The sequence below is a fragment of the Capra hircus genome, chromosome 19 (genome assembly GCF_001704415.2).
Source record: "Capra hircus breed San Clemente chromosome 19, ASM170441v1, whole genome shotgun sequence".
NCBI classification, from domain to species: Eukaryota; Metazoa; Chordata; class Mammalia; order Artiodactyla; family Bovidae; genus Capra; species Capra hircus.
In genome coordinates, this window is record NC_030826.1 from 13459112 (window position 1) to 13477108 (window position 17997).

At 42.0% G+C, this 17997-nt stretch overlaps 1 protein-coding gene across 17 annotated transcripts in view; it reads right to left on the minus strand.

The window, feature by feature from the left end:
* Window positions 1-17997, minus strand: part of SYNRG (synergin gamma) — an 87793-nt gene that overhangs the window by 21367 nt on the left and 48429 nt on the right. For 13 of the 17 annotated variants that reach the window (XM_018064182.1, XM_018064181.1, XM_018064185.1 and 10 more), the window contains 5 exons: window positions 15326-16273; window positions 6344-6937; window positions 4947-5110; window positions 3878-3931; window positions 3308-3404 (listed from right to left, as the gene is read on the minus strand). In XM_018064182.1, the coding sequence (XP_017919671.1) occupies window positions 3308-3404; window positions 3878-3931; window positions 4947-5110; window positions 6344-6937; window positions 15326-16273 (1857 nt within the window). The remainder of the gene's footprint in view (window positions 1-3307; window positions 3405-3877; window positions 3932-4946; window positions 5111-6343; window positions 6938-15325; window positions 16274-17997) is intronic. The other 4 variants (XM_018064188.1, XM_018064195.1, XM_018064197.1 and 1 more) reach the window with 2 other exon arrangements.

A 17997-nucleotide genomic window follows, 5' to 3' on the forward strand; every position in this document is an offset into this window, starting at 1 on the left:
ACAACACTCCCTCATCCTGAGCAAGGCCCTGACTCTCTTCAGTTCTATGGGGGCTGAGACGTAAGGAACCTGCAGAAGAAAAGCCTGAAGCCAGCAGAAGTTGCTCATGAAGGTTAAAGAAAGAAGCCATCTCCATAACATCTCTCTAACATCAAGGGGCAAGCTGAAGCAGCAAGTGTTGATACAGAAGCTGCAGCAAGTTACCCAGAAGATATAGCTCAGATACTTAACGAAGGTGGCTACGCTAACCAACAGATTTTCAATGTAGACGAAACCGCTTTCTTATTGGAAGAAGATGCTGTCCAGGAACTTTCATAGCTAGAGAGGAGAAGTCAATGCCTGCCTTCAAAGCTTTCAACGGCAGGCTGACTTTCTTGTTAGGAGCTAATGCAGCTGGGGACTTTAAGCTGAAGCCAATGCTCGTTTACTATTTCAGAAATCCGAGGGCCCTGAAGAATTATGCTACATCTACTTTGCCTGTGCTCCCTCTATAAGTGGAACAAAAAGCCTGGATGATAACACATCTGTTCACAACATAATTTACAGAATATTTTAACCTCACTGTTGAGGCCTACTGCTCAGAAAAAAAAAAGATTAAAATATGACTGCTCAGTGACAACGCATCTGGTCACCTAAGACCTCTGATAAAGATATACAACAAGATTAATGTTTCCATGCCTGCTAATAACAGAACATCCATTCTGCAGCCCATGGGTCAAGTAATAATTTCGATTTTCAAGTCTTAGTCTTTAGGAAATATATTTTAAGGGGCTATAGCTGCCACAGATGGTAATTCCTCTGGTAGATCTGGGGGAAGTAAATTGCAAACCTCCTGGAAAGGATTCACCATTCTAGATGTCATTAAGAACATCTAGGATTCATGGGAAGAGGTCATAATATCAACAAGAGGAATTTGAAGTTGATTCCAACCCTCATGGTTGACTTTGAGGGGTTCAAGACTTCAGTGGAGGAAGTAACCATAGACACGATGGGAATAGCAAGGGAATTAGCAGTGGAAGTAGACCCTTAAGATGGGACTAATTTGCTACAATCTCATGATAAATCTTTAACAATGAGCAAAGAAAGTGGTTTCTTGGGGTGGGATCCACTCCTGGTGATGACTGTTAAAATGACAGCAAAGAACTTAGAATATTAGATAAACTTAGCTGATAAAGCAGCGCAGATTTCAAGAAGATTGACACCAATTCTGAAAAAAAGTTCTCCTGTGGGTAAAATGCTATCAAACAGCATTGCATACTATATAGATAAATTGTTCATTGATGAAAGAGTCCATTGGTAAAACAAACTTCATTGTCTTATTTTAAGAAATGGCCACAGCCACCCCAACCTTCAGCAACTACCACCCTGATCTGCCAGCAGCCATCAACATCAAGGCAAGAGCCTCCACCAGTAGCAAGATTATGACTTGCTAAAGACTCAGACAGATGATGGCTAGCCTTTTTTAATCAATATTTTTAAGTTTTTTTCAGACATTTTGCACACTTAATGGACTACAGTCATAAGGTAAACATAACTTTCCTATGAACTGGGAAACCAAAATATTTATGCAACTCGCTTCATTGAGCTATAAGCTTTACTGCAGTGGTCTGGAATCAAACCTTAAATGTTTCCCAGTGAAGTGAAAGTTGCTCAGTTGTGTCCAGTTCTTTGTAACCCCATGGACTTTACAATCTGTGGAATTTTCCAGGCCAGAATACTGGAGTGGGTAGCCATTCCCTTCTCCAGGGGAATCTTCCCAACCTAAGGATCAAACCCAGGTCTCCCACATTACAGGTGGATTTTTTTTACCAGCTGAGCCACAAGGGAAGCCCAAGATTCCTGGAGTGGGTAACCTGCCCCTTCTCCAGGAGATCTTCCTGACCCAGGAATCAAACTGGAGTCTCCTGCATTGCAGGCCAATTCTTTACCAACTCAGCTATCAGGGAAGCCCCAGTATCTCCCAGGTCTGCCTGTAATTAAGAAATATTTCACTCCTCTGAATGCCCAAGATTTACAAAGTGTGTGGCTTCATGTTATCTTTTATACACTTAACAGGACACAGAATGGTTCTTTCCCTGTGGTCTCTGAATTACGGCTGAATTCTTCGAGCAAGGATGAGAGATGCCAAGGTCTCCAAAGACTAAGGACAGCTGCCAGGCATAACCCAACCCCTCCCCTAGCCTGTTCCAGAGCGAACTGGAAGAATGCCACAGGGTCTTCAGTGGTACACGCTCAGCCCACATACAGCACTGCGGCTTGTCCTTCCTTCCCCAGGGGAAGGTTAGGAATTGCTGCCCACTCTGAGCCAAGTGAGGGGGCTTCTGAGTCAATCTTTCATACTAGGAAACTACTAGAGGGAAAGATAGGCACCCCATGAGCTGGTGAGCATTTGTTTATGAGGCAGAATTATGCCTGTCTGAGCAGGAAAGAGGAACAAGAGCAGGAGGCAGGAACAAGGAGAGCTCATAGCCCTCAGCGCCTCTCACCCAGAGAGTACACGCGAGTGACCACTGTGCGCCCAGTGCTAGGCGAGGCGCTGGAAACCCAGCCGCAAGCACATCACACCCAAATCTCTCCTTTCTTGGAGGCGGACTTCAGTGGAGACAGACAGATAATAGATACAAATAATAGAAAGTAAAATATTTAAGATAGTAAATGTGACAGGGCTAGGGAGAAAATCAAGCAGGGAGACGGACAGCAAGTGACAGGGTGGGGAGAGGGAACACGGCTTTGAGTGAGGGGCGAGAAGACCTCACTTAGAAGGTGACATCTGAGTAAAGGTCTGAAGAAGACTAGGGCGAGACCAGTGCCTGTGGTTCTGGCTACAGGCAAACCCTGAGCAGGAGAGGACCACAGAGAAGGACAGGGACTGAGATTTCACGTTAGACTGGCATGTGTGAGAGCTGAAGGCGGCCAGGAAGTTAAGGAATCTGGGAGGTTGGTAAGGAGTAGAAAGGCAGAATTCAACAGAGCATGGTAAGAACTGATTGGGGACCCAATAGCTTAATTTTCTTTTTTAAACCAATGATTTAATGTTAATGCCTCATCTAGTTCAGAGTCTTTGATAAACCAGTAACATGTGATTTTACATTGTGTATAACAAGGACTGGGAAACCTGGCCACAGAGACCTTAAGTCAAATAGTTGTTTCTGGGTAGGATTCAAGTGTCTTATCTATAAAAGCAGAAGCTACTTAGTAAAGTCCTATGAGGCTTAGAGAGATCTAGATTAAACTACTTGACATAGGGACAACTGAACAGCCTCCAAAGCGTCATGATTTTGAAGAAGTATAATATGAGAGCACATACCTAATAAGTATTCCATCCCTTGAGCTGACTGAATCACTTCTGTGCATACAGAGCTACTACTGATTCCATTTAAGGTATCATTGGCCTTCTTAATGACCTACAAAGAAATGGAATCACATCACCTTACATAATCAGGAAAAGTCATCACAAAGCAGTTTACTATTAGTAGAAAACCCAGCGGAAAGCTGGAAGGTGTGAAAATGCATGACTGATTGATGTATGTAGATGACTGTGTTGAAATAAATCTGAGAATTTAATTTTGACATTGATGAACCAAGCCTCCGCTTTTTTGGAAGTGGAAAGACAAAGGTTCTTCAGCTTAAATATTATTTTAACTTAGGCAGAGATAAACTCAGTGACAGAAGAGGGCACTGTAAGTCAAGTGAGTGGGGTCTGCTGCAATAGGCGGGGAAGAAGCCTCACTGAAGACGTGTAACTTTCCACACAGGTCCTCCCAGTGCACGGCCATCGAGGCAGAGCTCGCCCCGAGTCCCTCCAAAACAATCAAGAAGGCGAGATGACGCAAGAGGCATATGCGGGCGTGTGAACGCAGCCAAGTGAGAGACTCACCTCCAGAGCGCTCCCCAGACACCGCTGCCACTCGTACGCATACCGCTCGTTCTCCTGCGAAAGTCACCAAGAGAGCTGGGTCAGGTGGGCAAGCCGGGGATCCCACCTGCGACTTCTGTCAGTTCAGAGTCCTGAAGACCTACTTTCATGTTTGTGAAACTCACTAATCCAAGCGCAGTTGATCTTCTGAACCCACTAATGATGACTTTTATTGATAGCTCCTGATAACTATAACTTCTGAACACATGACTTGTGAATTGGAGAGAAATGGTTTTTAGTGGATTCCCTTCGCAAACGTTGCCTCATTTGTTCCATTAACGGTGGAAGCTTCTTTAAAGGTATGCACCACGTAGGTGTCTAGCACGAGAGCCAGGATCAAACCACAGCTTCCTGCTCCATAGTCAGGAAGCTGTGTGTGCGAGCGAGCGCGCGTCTGACAGGACGGGGAGGAGGATGCTAAGAGTGTTGGCTGGAGGGGGCAGCAGTGTGGGACGAACGTTAACCATGAGGGGATCCAGCACGTCTGTCCTCTCTCTTTTTTTCTTAAAGACTTTTTTCTTTAATGTGGGCCAATTTTTAAAGTAGCTACAATACTGCTTCTGATTTTTTCTTTCTTTTTTTTAATGTCCTGGTTTTTTGGCCATGAGGCATGTGGAATCTTAGCTCCTTGACCAGCAACTGAATCCATATATATCCCCTGCACTGGAAGGTGAAGTCCTAACCACTGGGCTTCCAGGGAAGTCCCCCACGCTCCCCACCCCCGCCCCTAGCACCGCCTTTTGAGGTTTTACCACTAAGATGATAAAGTCCACATGCTCAAAAAGAACTCCCTGAAGAAACACCTCCCTCCTTGTGAGGTCTCAGGAATAATTCCGCTTTTAGGGTCACTAACTACTCAAAGTGATGTCCCATCTAGGAGGAATCTTCATCCGGGGCTAAGGTCACCGTGCTCTCCCTTATTTAATGACACATCTCATGCCCGGTGCCTTGGGACGGTCTGCCCCCCGTTCCCCAGGTGACCGAGGCAAGTGCTTTGTCTCGGAGCCCCGGGGACGTGGAGCCCGCTCACCTCCACTTCTCCCGTCAGGTCTTTGTACTTGTCGCGGATGACGGGCAGGGCAGGCTTCTCGCTCAGCGTGTTGGAGCGGTCCCTGAAAGGCTGCTCCAAAGCCGGGGAAGGAGAAGAGCGGCTTATTTCTTTATCACCAAGGCTCAGGCTCCTCTTGTGCGATCCTGGGGGAGATGGATGGCACAAAGGTGCTGATTACTCAGCTTAATCCAAGCAGAGGCTCTTCCTTGCTCACACGACCCTCTTCGCTAGATGCTGGCATCAGGAGGTGGTCAGAATCACACTTCTCATTTGGCCCGTCTGGCAAGCGATACGTTGAACACTTTCCCTTGTTCTCTCATGCCTGAGTCCCCTGCCTTTAATTTTCTCCATTACGCTTCTTTAATCTGTCACAATACTTCCATAACTCTGAGTGTGGGATCACTGGAGTCTGGAGGACTAGGGTCTTTCTAAGTATCAGTGTGCAAGAGTGTGGCTGTTTTTCCAGTCATCACTTAGGGATTGGTACTGACTTCCTCTATCCTTCTCAATGAACAGAAATCAATGAGCCCTTCTGTCAGGGTGGGATTAAAACCAAAGGGGCAAACTTAAATGCCTTCAGAGAGCAGGCAGGCAAAGGAAATGACTGAAGCAGGTCAGCTGGAGAGGAACGTGGCGGGAACCATGACACAGGGCAGACCCCACATCCTCTGCTGCAGGGGATGCTGCTGCTCCGCCCCAGGACACAGGGCAGACCTCACATCCTCTGCTGCAGGGGATGCTGCTACTCCGCTCCAGGACACAGGGCAGACCTCACATCATCTGCTGCAGGGGATGCTGCTGCTCCGCTCCAGCTCATCATCAAGAGGTGGGAACGCAGGCCTAGGGCTGCCAGATACTATGCCTTTCCAAGAAAAGCTAGAAATCCAGGTTGTGAGGTGTCATGGTTTTTATGCATCGGCAACCTCTTCACACACTAGAAATCCTTCAGCGTGGGTCAATCAAAACAGGTCTGCAGACCGGACCCAGATCCACAGGTACTACGTGGCACCTCAGGATGAAAAGACATACTCTGCAGCCAGGGATCACGAGCAGAACTCACTGGCCCACAAGGGGGTCAAACCATTTCTCTGGCTCTTCTAACACAGCACACTTCTCCCCAAAACAAGCCAACAAACTGACCATGCGCTGCACTTAATTTTAACCCCCAAAGCTGTCATCTGATGAATACTGGTTTAATTTCAGTTCAGTCTCAGGGAAACCCTCTTTTATAGCCTGTTGTCACAGACTCTGATTTTAAACATTGGGAAATATATTTCCTGCTAACCCAGGGACCAACGTCTTATTCTAAGAACGAACGAACACTTAAACGCAGTGGAAGAAACCAGGATGTAAAATCTGTGTTGAAAGCTACTCACCTTGAACAGAAAGGTCAAAGGTTGCTAGCTCATTTTTGATCATTTCTTCGCTTGATTTCATTTTGCCTTGTGAATTGGCCACTAAAAAGTCAAATTTGCTGATTTTGGGCTTCTCACTCTGAAACTCTCCGAAGTCATCTGTGCATTCCTTGGGGGTGTCGTGAGAAGCACTGCTGGAGGCCGGGCTCAGGCACATGGCTTCTTGGCTCCGCTCGCCTACAGGCAGGTCTTGTCTGGTGAAATCCCTGAAGTCCCCGCTTTCATATTCCTTTGGCTCACTGGCCTGCGGGATCACGTCCTTAAAATTGGCGAAAGCTGGGAAAGCGGTCTCTGGAAGAGGATCCTCGCTGGCGAAGGTTGTGACTTTGGAGAGAGATGTCACGGTGAGGTTTTCGGAACTGCCAAACGAAGTCTCTTTCTTTTGAAGAACTGAGGCAGCTGCGGAGGCTCCGCTTCCTGCTGAGAGGACAAATGGGGACAGTTTTCTGCCCTGAGAGGCATCATCCCTGTCTGACCAGTCATAGCTCGTAAGTGTGCTCACTGCAAAATTGCTACTGTAGGTTCCAAAAGCAGCATATTTTAAGTCCTCTATATCTGAAAGGGAAATAAGACCCCACAATTAGAGGCAAGCTCACCATGTAGGCAAAATGCCCTAAACTCTGCAGAAGCAAAATGTCTAGCGTCTTTGATTAGTTCCATGCGATATTGGAATTGACTAAATTTAGAGCTTGTGCTAAAATTAAAGGAGCTGGGCTGTAAAATCTGACCTTTAAAAACCCACATCAGCCTTGAGTTGGCATTTATATTTAGTAACAAAGAGTCCTTTTCTTCCAGTATGACAGTTCCTAAAAAAAAAAAACAAACAGGATGATATACATCCACCAATGTATATACTGTTTGATAGAAGGATAGGGTCATTTAATAAAATGTCTATTCATTTGTAAACTTGAAAACGTATTTACAATATTCCCTGCCCCAAAAAAGACTCTTACGTTTTGACTTCATTGGAACATGTTCATTTACAACATGCTCATATGAAATGTACATGACATACTAATTAAAAATCGACTATCTTGAAACTAAATGAAAAAAAATGTTATAGCTAACTTTTAATCAATTACTAGGTGTTTCTGTCTAGGCAAGGCCAAATATGAGATTTTAATTAAGTAGTTACTTACCCAGTTGTTATTTTGGTCACTATGGACGTCATACTGCTGTGATGGGAGTATGAGGGAAAAAAAAATCAACCTAAGCTAACTTTAGCCTCTAAACAAATAGAATCAAAGGTCTGGGTCCTCCTGGGCTCTTGTTTCTCTTTCAACTATGTGTAACCTCCTCATAAAAAAGGAAAAGAAAGAAACGCTGGGGAGGAAGACTCATTTTACACGCTTAATATATATTTAAATAATTTAAGAGGTGGCACCAAACAGCAAAAATAATATAGATTTTTAATTCAGATGGACCTGCCTTCAACTCCCAGCTGCGCCACCTACCACTTGTGTGACACTAGGTGAGCTATTTAATATCTCAACTTTGGCTTGCTTATATGTTAAAAAGAAAAGAGCAGGCACTTGGAAGGGCTGTGTTGTGACATTAATGATAGTGTGTGTAAAGGGACCAGCCCAGAGTCTAGTAAGCAGCACAGCAATTATTATACAGCACAGTTGCCACCGGCCTCAATGTGAAATTTAGCTGCCTGCCTTAGGGCTTTAAATAGAATTGTTTCAAAGTAAAATGTGAAAAGTCAACCCCTCACTTTGGTGGTCTTAGTAGAGAAAATTTCTTGCCCATTTTCTTGAAGCCACATCAGCTGGGGCTGAGTCATACCGGTGTGGAGAAGCCACCTTCCAGCACCATGGTCCATTCAATCTGGCCAAGATGCCTTTGGTCTCATTTTGGTCACTGTCTACCAGGTAAGAAAGCCAAATGCAAGACTCCCTCTCCGACAACCAAAAGCAGGGCTTACAAGGGAAACGCTCAAAAAGTTCTGTGACGGAGATTCTCATAACTCAGTTAAAAGGTGGGCCAACACTGGGTCTCCTCGTTTCTCTTACACAGCGATGTCGCCTGGTTTATGAGAGGGAAGCCATTCCTGACACTGCTCCCCTAACAGTGCACCCCAAGTTTCTCTCTCAATCCCATTAGGAAAAGGGCACTAACAATATAAACAGGAGGGGAAAAAAAGAGACTCAGGGGAAAACATACAGTTCAGAATGAATGAAACAAGACTTTAGACAGAATGCCTTCTTAGTCTCCGGCTGCAGTGCTGGTTTTCCCCACTATTTAAAGGGATCAGAGGGCTCCCTGACTCAGATCAAGTGACAGTCAATCAGAAGGCAGGTTCAGGTAAACACAAGATGAGTGAGTCTGCAAAGGGTTCATCCAGAAGAATGTGTCACAACATAAACTTTGTATGATGAGATCCTACCAGAAAGCTCTTTGAAGAAGCTATGTTATGAACTGCTCCTAGAATCTCATCTACTAAATTGGTAGCAATTTTCATAGAGACCAAAGATAAATTTAATAAAAAGTTAAGCTCTTGTTCAACCACAACTAAGTTGCTATGGTAATAAAAAGAAGATCCTTTTGTGCAACTGTGCAACAAGAAAACACAAGTTAAAAAAAAACAACAACAACCAGAAATGATTGTAATATAATCAGGTAAAAGGCATTATAAACACTAAGGGAATACCTTAGTTGAAGAGCTTTCAAGTATTTTGTGTAATACTTTAGGTCTTCAACAAATCTTATTTTTACTATGAATGATAAACACAACATTTTGCCTTTTGGAACAACTCACAGAAGTGACCAAACAAAAGACTAAAATGGAAATATTCTGTATTCTAAAAAACAATGAAGAGTAATTATACAGGATATATGAAAGTTAAACCTCAAGGCTGATTTTTAAATTTTACTTTTGCTTATTTACTGGCTAGACAGTGTAAAAGAAAAAAGTTACTAAAGTGCAATTCATTTGGACACAAAAGGAAGTACTGCTATTATATAAGGAACATAAGAACACTGTATTCCTAAACCATAGCGCTTTATAAGCAATATAAAAATGAGCTGTATTTCCTGGCATGGTGAATATTAGTAAACCATTTTTTTTTTGGTGTGGTAAATCAGTTCACTAAGCGTAGGTTAAACCAAGAAAATTCTTCATTTCCCATATTAACAGTTCTGTTTTCTAAGCAATCAAATGAGATGTATTATTGTATGTTGGTCTTAAAAATATTAAAGATTCTGTAAAACCCACAACATGAGTGATGGAAAAATAACATGGAATAACCCACATTTTATATTGTAACACTGAAGTTACTGGAGGTGAGTTTTCAATTTGACAGCTGAATTCTGAAGGAGAAAAAGGAAAAGAAAACAGAATGGATGCAATAAAAGGAATAGAGAATCACTACTGCGTTTCCAGTTCTACTGGACAACTCTTGGGCTGTGCTGGACTGAACTGCAATTGCACACACATAATGCACCAAATTGCGTGCTTTAATATACTTGTTTGTTTGCAACCAGCAATGTCCTGTTACCAAGCCAGAGGGATAAACTGCACAATCTGCTTTCCATCATGGGTCTCAAATCAAGACGTGGCTTTCCTGCTCATGCTGGCAAGTAACCCCATCAGTCTCTCCCATAACCTCTATTCAAATCCCATCTGAACAGATGTTGTACATGAGGACAAGGAATTTCTTGGAACAAAGAATGTGAGCTGCCACTACAGGACACAGAAGGCCACACTGATTTCCATGGATCTTTCCTAAAGCTGTAAGCACGTGCCCAGGTGATTAAGAGTTACTAGCTTTTCAGAAAAGCATTTAGAAAAAGAAAAAAGAAAAGAGATACATGTGCAAATTTCACCAATCCTCAGTGTTTAACAGAGCAATAAAAATGTTCGTTGGGGTAAGGAATTTCCAATACTGATTTAGTCCAAACTCCCGTTTTAGCAAAGCAAGTCATGAAATATTTATACACTTAAACGTCTGTCCATTTCTGGTCTTACTCTTCCTTCTGAGATCAGCCGTGTTCACAGCCTCTGTTAACTGTAGAGCCTGGTTTGACTGTATTGTCTTAAGGATCAAACACCCAGACGGTGTTGTTGAAGAAACAGGAATGAAAGTGATCACAGTGTACGCATGACAGGCCATAAAATGCTGCTGTATAATCGCCTTCTGGTATTTTCTAACCTGCATAGAAGCCTACCATTCTTCATTTGTACAGACCCTTGTAAATCTAAGGTTTAAGTGCCGTCAGGCTATCAGTAAGCACCTGCAGGTTTCTGGGTCAGTGTTTTAAGTTCAATTAAAAAAAAAAAAAAAAGGTAATCCTCTGGATATTTTTAGTCGGAGGAGGCAGAAGGCCATGGAATAGTGCCAAGACATACAGTGGGGCATGGTCATCATTAAAAAATCTCATTAAAAAAACATTAAATTAGCACAGAAGATGGCGATTACAACTGGAGCCTTTTGGCCACGCAAGGGAGTGGGCAGCGCCCAGGAGAATCTCCTATGTATATCACCCCATATACAGTGACCCTATACAGCCAACATTTTCCAAAACAACTTATGAAAAGCATTCGACTGATGGAAAAACGAAGCTGATGGCTTGATCAATGGCTTGATTTTTTGAGTTACTTTAGGATTTAGCCCAGCTTCTTTAATATTGACAAAATTATCACTACTTTTAAAAATCAGTAGGGATTTTAATGAGAAACACAGAGTGACTGTAAAATATAAATACATCAGAATAATTTCTCAGACGCCGAGGCGTGAAGTCAGGCACTAACCACATCTCACTTTACTTGGAATGGGGGTAAACAAAATAGTATTTTTTTAAAATTTATTTCTTTATTTTTTAAATTTTAAAATCTTTCTTACATCAAAATAGTATTTTTGGGTTCCTTCAAATCTTTATTGTGAGTTTATATTGTTATATGTATTATCAAAACTTTCTCCCTAAAAAGTAGTGTTACTTTTATTGAGTAATTGCTCAATTTTTGAATGTGATTATGTTTTGTGCACAGTTATGTTCATTTTCTGCAGCCTGACTTTAAGAAGAAAGGAGTTGAAGCAGCCCCAGATGGACCACTCTACCACTAAACTCCACTGACGAAAGAATTCCTTCACCAAAGCCAGAAGACTGGCACAAGAACATTCCAAAAGAAAGGCAACTGATATTGTTGCTAGATAGAAGCTACACAAAATCTTTCTTCCAAATTAGTTAGCACAGATCATAATTAAAACATAATATGATTACACAAGGTTTTGCAAACCAAGTATTATTCAACTTGCTAAAGCATTATGCTCTGGAAAACACAATATTTTGAAGGGCAGACCCACATTTTCTTAGTCTCAGTATGCAATCTCCACACCCGCACCCTCCCCCCCAAAGGCATACTTCAGTTACTGAAAGTAATCTCTCAGGAATTCTATTCAAAATCTTCACCTTCAATGGTTTAATTTCCTTTCTGACTCAAATTTTTAAAAGGAAGCGTCAAAATATAAGAAAAAAAAATTTAAACCATGGAAATAACTCCTTTTCCTCAAAGTTTCTCACTATTATTATACTCTAAAATGGTTAAAAAAAAAAAAAAAAAAGGCACCCAAATTTGGCTTACTCTTGTGGCTGACTTTCATGGGTCTTTCTTAAAAAAAAATTCTTTTCTTAAAAATGCAGAGTTAAGAACTTGCCTCACAGACTAAGCTAAAAAAGACCAAAGGAAGGTGACTTGATAATACATTCTGAAGCTGGAAAGGTAATGCACCCTACAGTTAGAGGATGAAGTACTCAACTTCAAACTCAAATCAAATTCAGTCCTGGAGACTCCCTAGTATTAACAATGAGCACTTCCCATTGCAGAGATTATCTAAATTTGGTTCACGTATACTCTGTTCAGAAATCCATCTCAATACCATTTGATAATTTAATTTATAGATACCTAGTTATTAACAGATGTGGCCCTCTTTCCCCAACACTAAACTGAGGTCTTTCCTTTCTCTCTCAGTTTAACTCCTAGTTGAGGCAGACTCCAAGATGTCTACAAAGCAATAAAATCAACTCAGTTTTGTCACTAGAGGTAAGGAATAAAATTTCTAACATGTAACATAATGTAAGGTTTATACTTTTTAAATGTTTTAAGTTATATTTTAATCCAGTGCCATGTTAAACAGTTATATCAGTGGAATTATAAGAAGAAAAGGCTAAAATGTACCAATACTTTCTTAGGAAAAAGGTGTTTGAGGAAACAAAATAAACAAAAAGGGAAAAAACCCTCAAACCACAGGAGGGTTTAAATTTGATATGGACCAGGTATTTTTCTTTGGTCTAACCCTGGAGAAGTATAAATTACACACATCCCCACACTTTCAAAATATGCCAAAGAATTATTTATTAACGTAGGACTTACAGATCACAAAAGAGAGTGATACAGAAGAGCTGGAAAAAAAGTCATCAGAATAAGCATGCAGATCAGTATTTGCAGAGGAATATACCAAAGCAAGTTCGAAAAGGCACATTCACACAGAAAATGTCCCAATTGAAAAAAAAAAAAGACATCAGAAAAGCAGCCAAAAAATAATAATAAGGCGCTGATTAAAATACAAAGATTTTCAAAGTCAAAGAAGAGCTACTTTACAGGTAGGTAAGTAGGTAGCTACAGAAGTCTTGCTAACCCTTTGACAGTGTCACAAAGAGGGTCAGCTCTTGCTGCCAACGAAACCAGATGATCTCAATGACTGCACATCAAGCTGCTTTAGTGCCGAGAGATTCAATTTAGTGGGGGTGGGGGGGGTGGAGGGAGAGTGGGGGTGGGGACAAAAGCAGCCTAGTTGAAATTATATGCAGCAAGGGCTCAAAGGGTTAAATGTAATAATACGCAGAGAAATCAGGCAATGTTATTAGTATTATCTACCTTCCATACAAAGAATCATAGCAGGAGTTAAAAGAGACAGTATCCCCTTCAGAGTTAAGTTAGGGTTTCCAAACAGGATTAAGGTCCAGAGATAAACTACTAGGTCTTGTTCTCTCTTCATCGGCTCACTTCTTATTTCTCTGACAAAATGTACCTTTTAATCCACAATCTAAGAGAGCAAGAGCTACTGTGGTCAAGATGAGGAGAATGTACACCCACCTGCACTGGAGAGGTCTCTGTCGTTTACCTTCTCCAGTGCGTTCACACAGCACTCTGCTCAAGAGTAATGCCGCTCATTGGTCAGACTTCAACCCCTTTCACAACCACTCTAAAGGGATACTGCTCCTTTTGGACAGGAGGTTTACAGATCAAAAGGAGAGAACAATCCGCTTTTAAGAATATCCTCAAATTGAAGAAATTTGGCTTGAACATTACAGGTTCCAAGCTGGGAATGTTCCAAACATACATAATAGGACATGAGCACAGAAGATTATTTTAACAAGTCCATCAGAACAAGCTCAGTCACGAAACCAATCTCCCCTCCCAAAATGGGAAAGAAAAAAAAAAAAGACATCCCAAGCCCAGATTAGACTCATCTCATAACGACATCTAGTTTGGCACTGTGAAAGAATAGAGACTCACCTTCAGAGTCCAAAAGGCTAGTGTAGATGTTATGAGATTTTAAAATAAAAAGTCACTATTACTGTTCAGAAAACAGAGCGCTTTGCAACCGACTGCTGTAGCTTAAGCAGCTCATACAAAAAAGAAAAACAGAATCTCTCCAGCCAACAAAGAGCAGCAAAACAGAAAAAAGAAAAGAAACACGTCTGAAGAAAAGTACATTAAAAAAAAGAAGTAGACGCGCAGGGCAAAAGGTGCCCTGCAGACCGCCCACTGCACTTGGCAAAGGCCTCAGCAAAGAGCCCGTGAAACACAGCACTCCTCCAAGACCTCGCTCCCGATTTGGCACCCTGTTTAAGACCATTTCCAACATCTCAATAGCCAAAGGATGGATGTAATTTTGTTTTCTGACTTGACCAATTTGATGTATGCAAAAGCCGTCATACTTTACAACTTCTGCCTGAATCTGTAAACTTGGGAGTGTCTTATGTGTCTCTCTCTGGTTAAACAACAATGAACCCTTCACACATGTATACATTTTTCTGGAATAATACAGTAATGCTATTTCTCATTATTAAAGGCCACAAAATAGGTGTATCTTTCTATATATATATATCAAAGAATGAAACCAAATAAAGACTAGGACACTTGGGAGCCTCGTTTTTCTGACAGGAAGCTAGACTAGAGAATCAACTGCTACATGTAAATCCACATGGAATTTAAACAGGGTTCCCTTCTAAGACGTTCTCAAACGCTTTCTGAGGGAGTTAGTAGTTACCCTATTCTACCATCTACAGATCTGTTACAATTTAATACTTCTAGTCATAGTGTTAGCACTGAAAACCTTACCTGAATTCCACTAACAACTGGCGCCTTTCTCCTTGCCAGACCCTGGCACGCAGGGCACCCATACACAAGTTCTTGCCCTCTTCTTCTCTTGTAGGGGTGTGGCAAACTGCAGTACCACTGGCTAGACATTTTTACTTACTTGGCCTAACACGAGTTGGTTTCTGCAAACCAAAAAGAAGCCTCTATGGGCAGCTGACAAACATACCCCAGAGAAGAAAAAAGGAGCAAACATGGACCTCACTCACAGAAACAGAGGGACATTACTGACACCGCAAACGTCTTGATAAAGTTTCTGGCAATGTGTGGCTCGTTTAGCAGTGGACTTTGATGTGCCTCGAACACCAAGCTGGTGTCAGGTTTCAAATGTCAAACTATTTGAGCTATCCAAGTTTCACTGTGTTCACAGTTACCACATATCCGAGTAGCCAGAGACTCAAAAGCAACACTGCTTTAAGGGGACTGGCAATGAAGAGGTTAATTATCAGCCATTCATGAAGGTTAAGAGCCAGAGCCTTCCTCTTCTGTAAATGAACACCCACAGAACCACCTCTGACATCTGCGTCACCATCACCAGAGTAATCTCACCAATTCCTCACCTGCGGCAGGAGGATGCTGGCCGCTAACTGTCGGTAAATCCAAAGAGCTATCAGACATGACATGCTTAAGCTCTCCTCCCACATCAGCCAGTTTCATGTCAAACTGAACAGAGAGCGCGTCTTCTGAGTCCTCCTTGCCGACGCTGCTGCCCCCAAGGGAAGGGAGATCGAGGGACTTCACCGAAGCAGAGTCTTCTTTGGTGTGTCTGAAAGCCACCGCTTTCTCTCCCAGGGATTTGTCCGAGTTCATGGAGGAAAATTTACTGGAGTGGAAGTCAGCAAAATCATCATCGCTCTTGCCCGAAGAAGTGCTGTCTTTCAGCTCTTCACCACCTAGCCCAGATCCCTCCAGAGAGAGCTGTTTGAAGACGTCATATTTCGTGGACGGAGCAGCAGAGTTCTGTCCACTCTTCCCTGCGATGCCTGTGCTGCTGGTTAGAGGACCGGGACTAGCTTCCTCTTTAAGGGCCTCGTATTTGTCATCTGCCTTTTGCTCTGAGGAAACAGAACTATTACTGAACGCCATAAAATCTGCAAAGTCATCCTGTTCCCCAACAGAGGCTGGACTAGAATATTCCCCGAAAAGGTTGAATTCTCCAAAATCATCAGCCAAGCTAGCAGTCTTAGTTGGCACCGATGCTGTACTGGGTGCCGCAGACCCTGCTGGCTGGGGTCGTGCGGAAACGGATTTTGATACGCTGAATGCAGCTGAAAAGGACAATGGTTTCTCGCTGCTGCAAGTAACTGAGGAAAACATATCTAGATCTGCTAAGTTCAGAGGATTTTTCACTTGTGTTTGTGGTTTCTGTTGGGTAGCTCCTGAGGGGAAGGTGGCTGGAAAAGGTTTCTCTTTTGCTGGTGGCTCTAGTGGTGAGATACTATCGGCGGTTTTAAAATCAGTGAAGCCATCGTCGGTCCCTGCAGATCTGAATTCTGCAAAGTTTTCTCCTGAAAGAAAAAACACAACCAAATACAGAAGAATGCCAAGCTGAAAGGCACACGATGCAAAGCACGTTACAGAACAAGCGTATTACAGACGTTTGCCTCACAGGCGTCACATTATTTAACCACTAGGTTGATAATACCCTTCACCATGTATCCCTTTTGTTTCCACACTGAAAGCTAGTGATAGGGAAATAAATGAAAATCAAACCGAACACACGTATCACATCATTTTCATTTTCTCACTTCAGTGTGGTAAATCTGTACCAGCGCCTTCAACTGGCTGAAAGCACTGCTCTCAGGATGTTTCCTCACTGTGGCTACCCAGCCAAGCCTCCAGGAGAATAAGAAATGGGCGCTGGAGGTACCCGAAGAGAGGCATATTAAAATCGTGGCCCTTTAAAGATAAAACGTGTTACACAGTGATCAATCAGGGAAAAAAAAATCACGGTACCTATGAAATATTACAAAGAATCCTGCATCAAATAGTTAGGATGTACAAGACTCTGCTCAGTTAGGCACTTACAGCTTATGGTTAGATACCATGTGGTTTTGCTGAAGTATACAGAGGCATTAATTTGAAGGAAATTTGGTGAAAATTTCTGAAAAGGCATCTACTTACTTGCAAAGCATCTTTGCTAAGGGCATATTATAAAGTATTGATAGCTTCTCCCCACGCTGTGTGACAAACAAACTGAATCTTACAAAAAATTAAAAACCCATGAGTACTTGGGCTTTTCTTGAAGTCAGCCATCTCACAGCACCAATCAGCTTTTGTTCCTATTAAAATTCAAAGGCATCTGAACACCAATTCTGTTATTAAAAATTTCGAGGGTTGGATTTAAACTTTATTTTATACTGGGCTACTCTGGGGATAGACAGTATACTGACAGAATTTACTTTTCTAGTTAGAGAAAATAGGTACTAAGGTATTTCTCAGAAATAAACAGATGCAGTTAAGATACTGATAAAAAATCTGGGCCATGGTTCTTAATAGGGTTTCTATTCTTTATTATCACAGTCACGTTATCACTCGGGCTTCCCTGGTGGCTCAGACGGTAAACAATCCGCCTGCAATGCGGGAGGCCTGGGTTCAGTCCCTGGGTTGGGAAGATCCTCTAGAGGAGGACATGGCAACCCACTCCAGTACTGCTGCCTGAAGAATCCTCATGGACAGAGGAGCCTAGCAGGCTACAGTCCATGGGATCACGAAGAGTCGGACACAACTGAGCAATGAAAGCACAGTAGAGCATGTAATCACTCACAAGCATGACATTAGGATGTTCAAACAAGCTCCATTTTCTAACAGCACCTGAAGGTCTCCCATAAAATCCACTAGGTTATACCAGGTAATGTAAACCAGAGGTAAACCAATTATAAATATATAGCTATACTAACATCACTTGTTATTTAAAAATACGAGTGCCATTTTGGAGAGTTATAAACTAAAACACAAGCTTTAATTTCCTCATTAACTTTTTAAAATTATATTTTTCCCTAAAAATGAAATAAAGAAGCATATAAACTAGAAAAATGTATGTAAAATCAAAATATAATTCTGAAAATTATCATGAAAATAATACAGGCTTTAAATAGTCTGTGCTTGTAACATGATATATACTTTGATATATCACATGAAAAAAAGCATGGAAAATAATGGAAGCTTATTTTTCTTCCTAATCTGAGATACTTAACCAATCCACCAGCATAATTTATCAATGCAGAGAAAT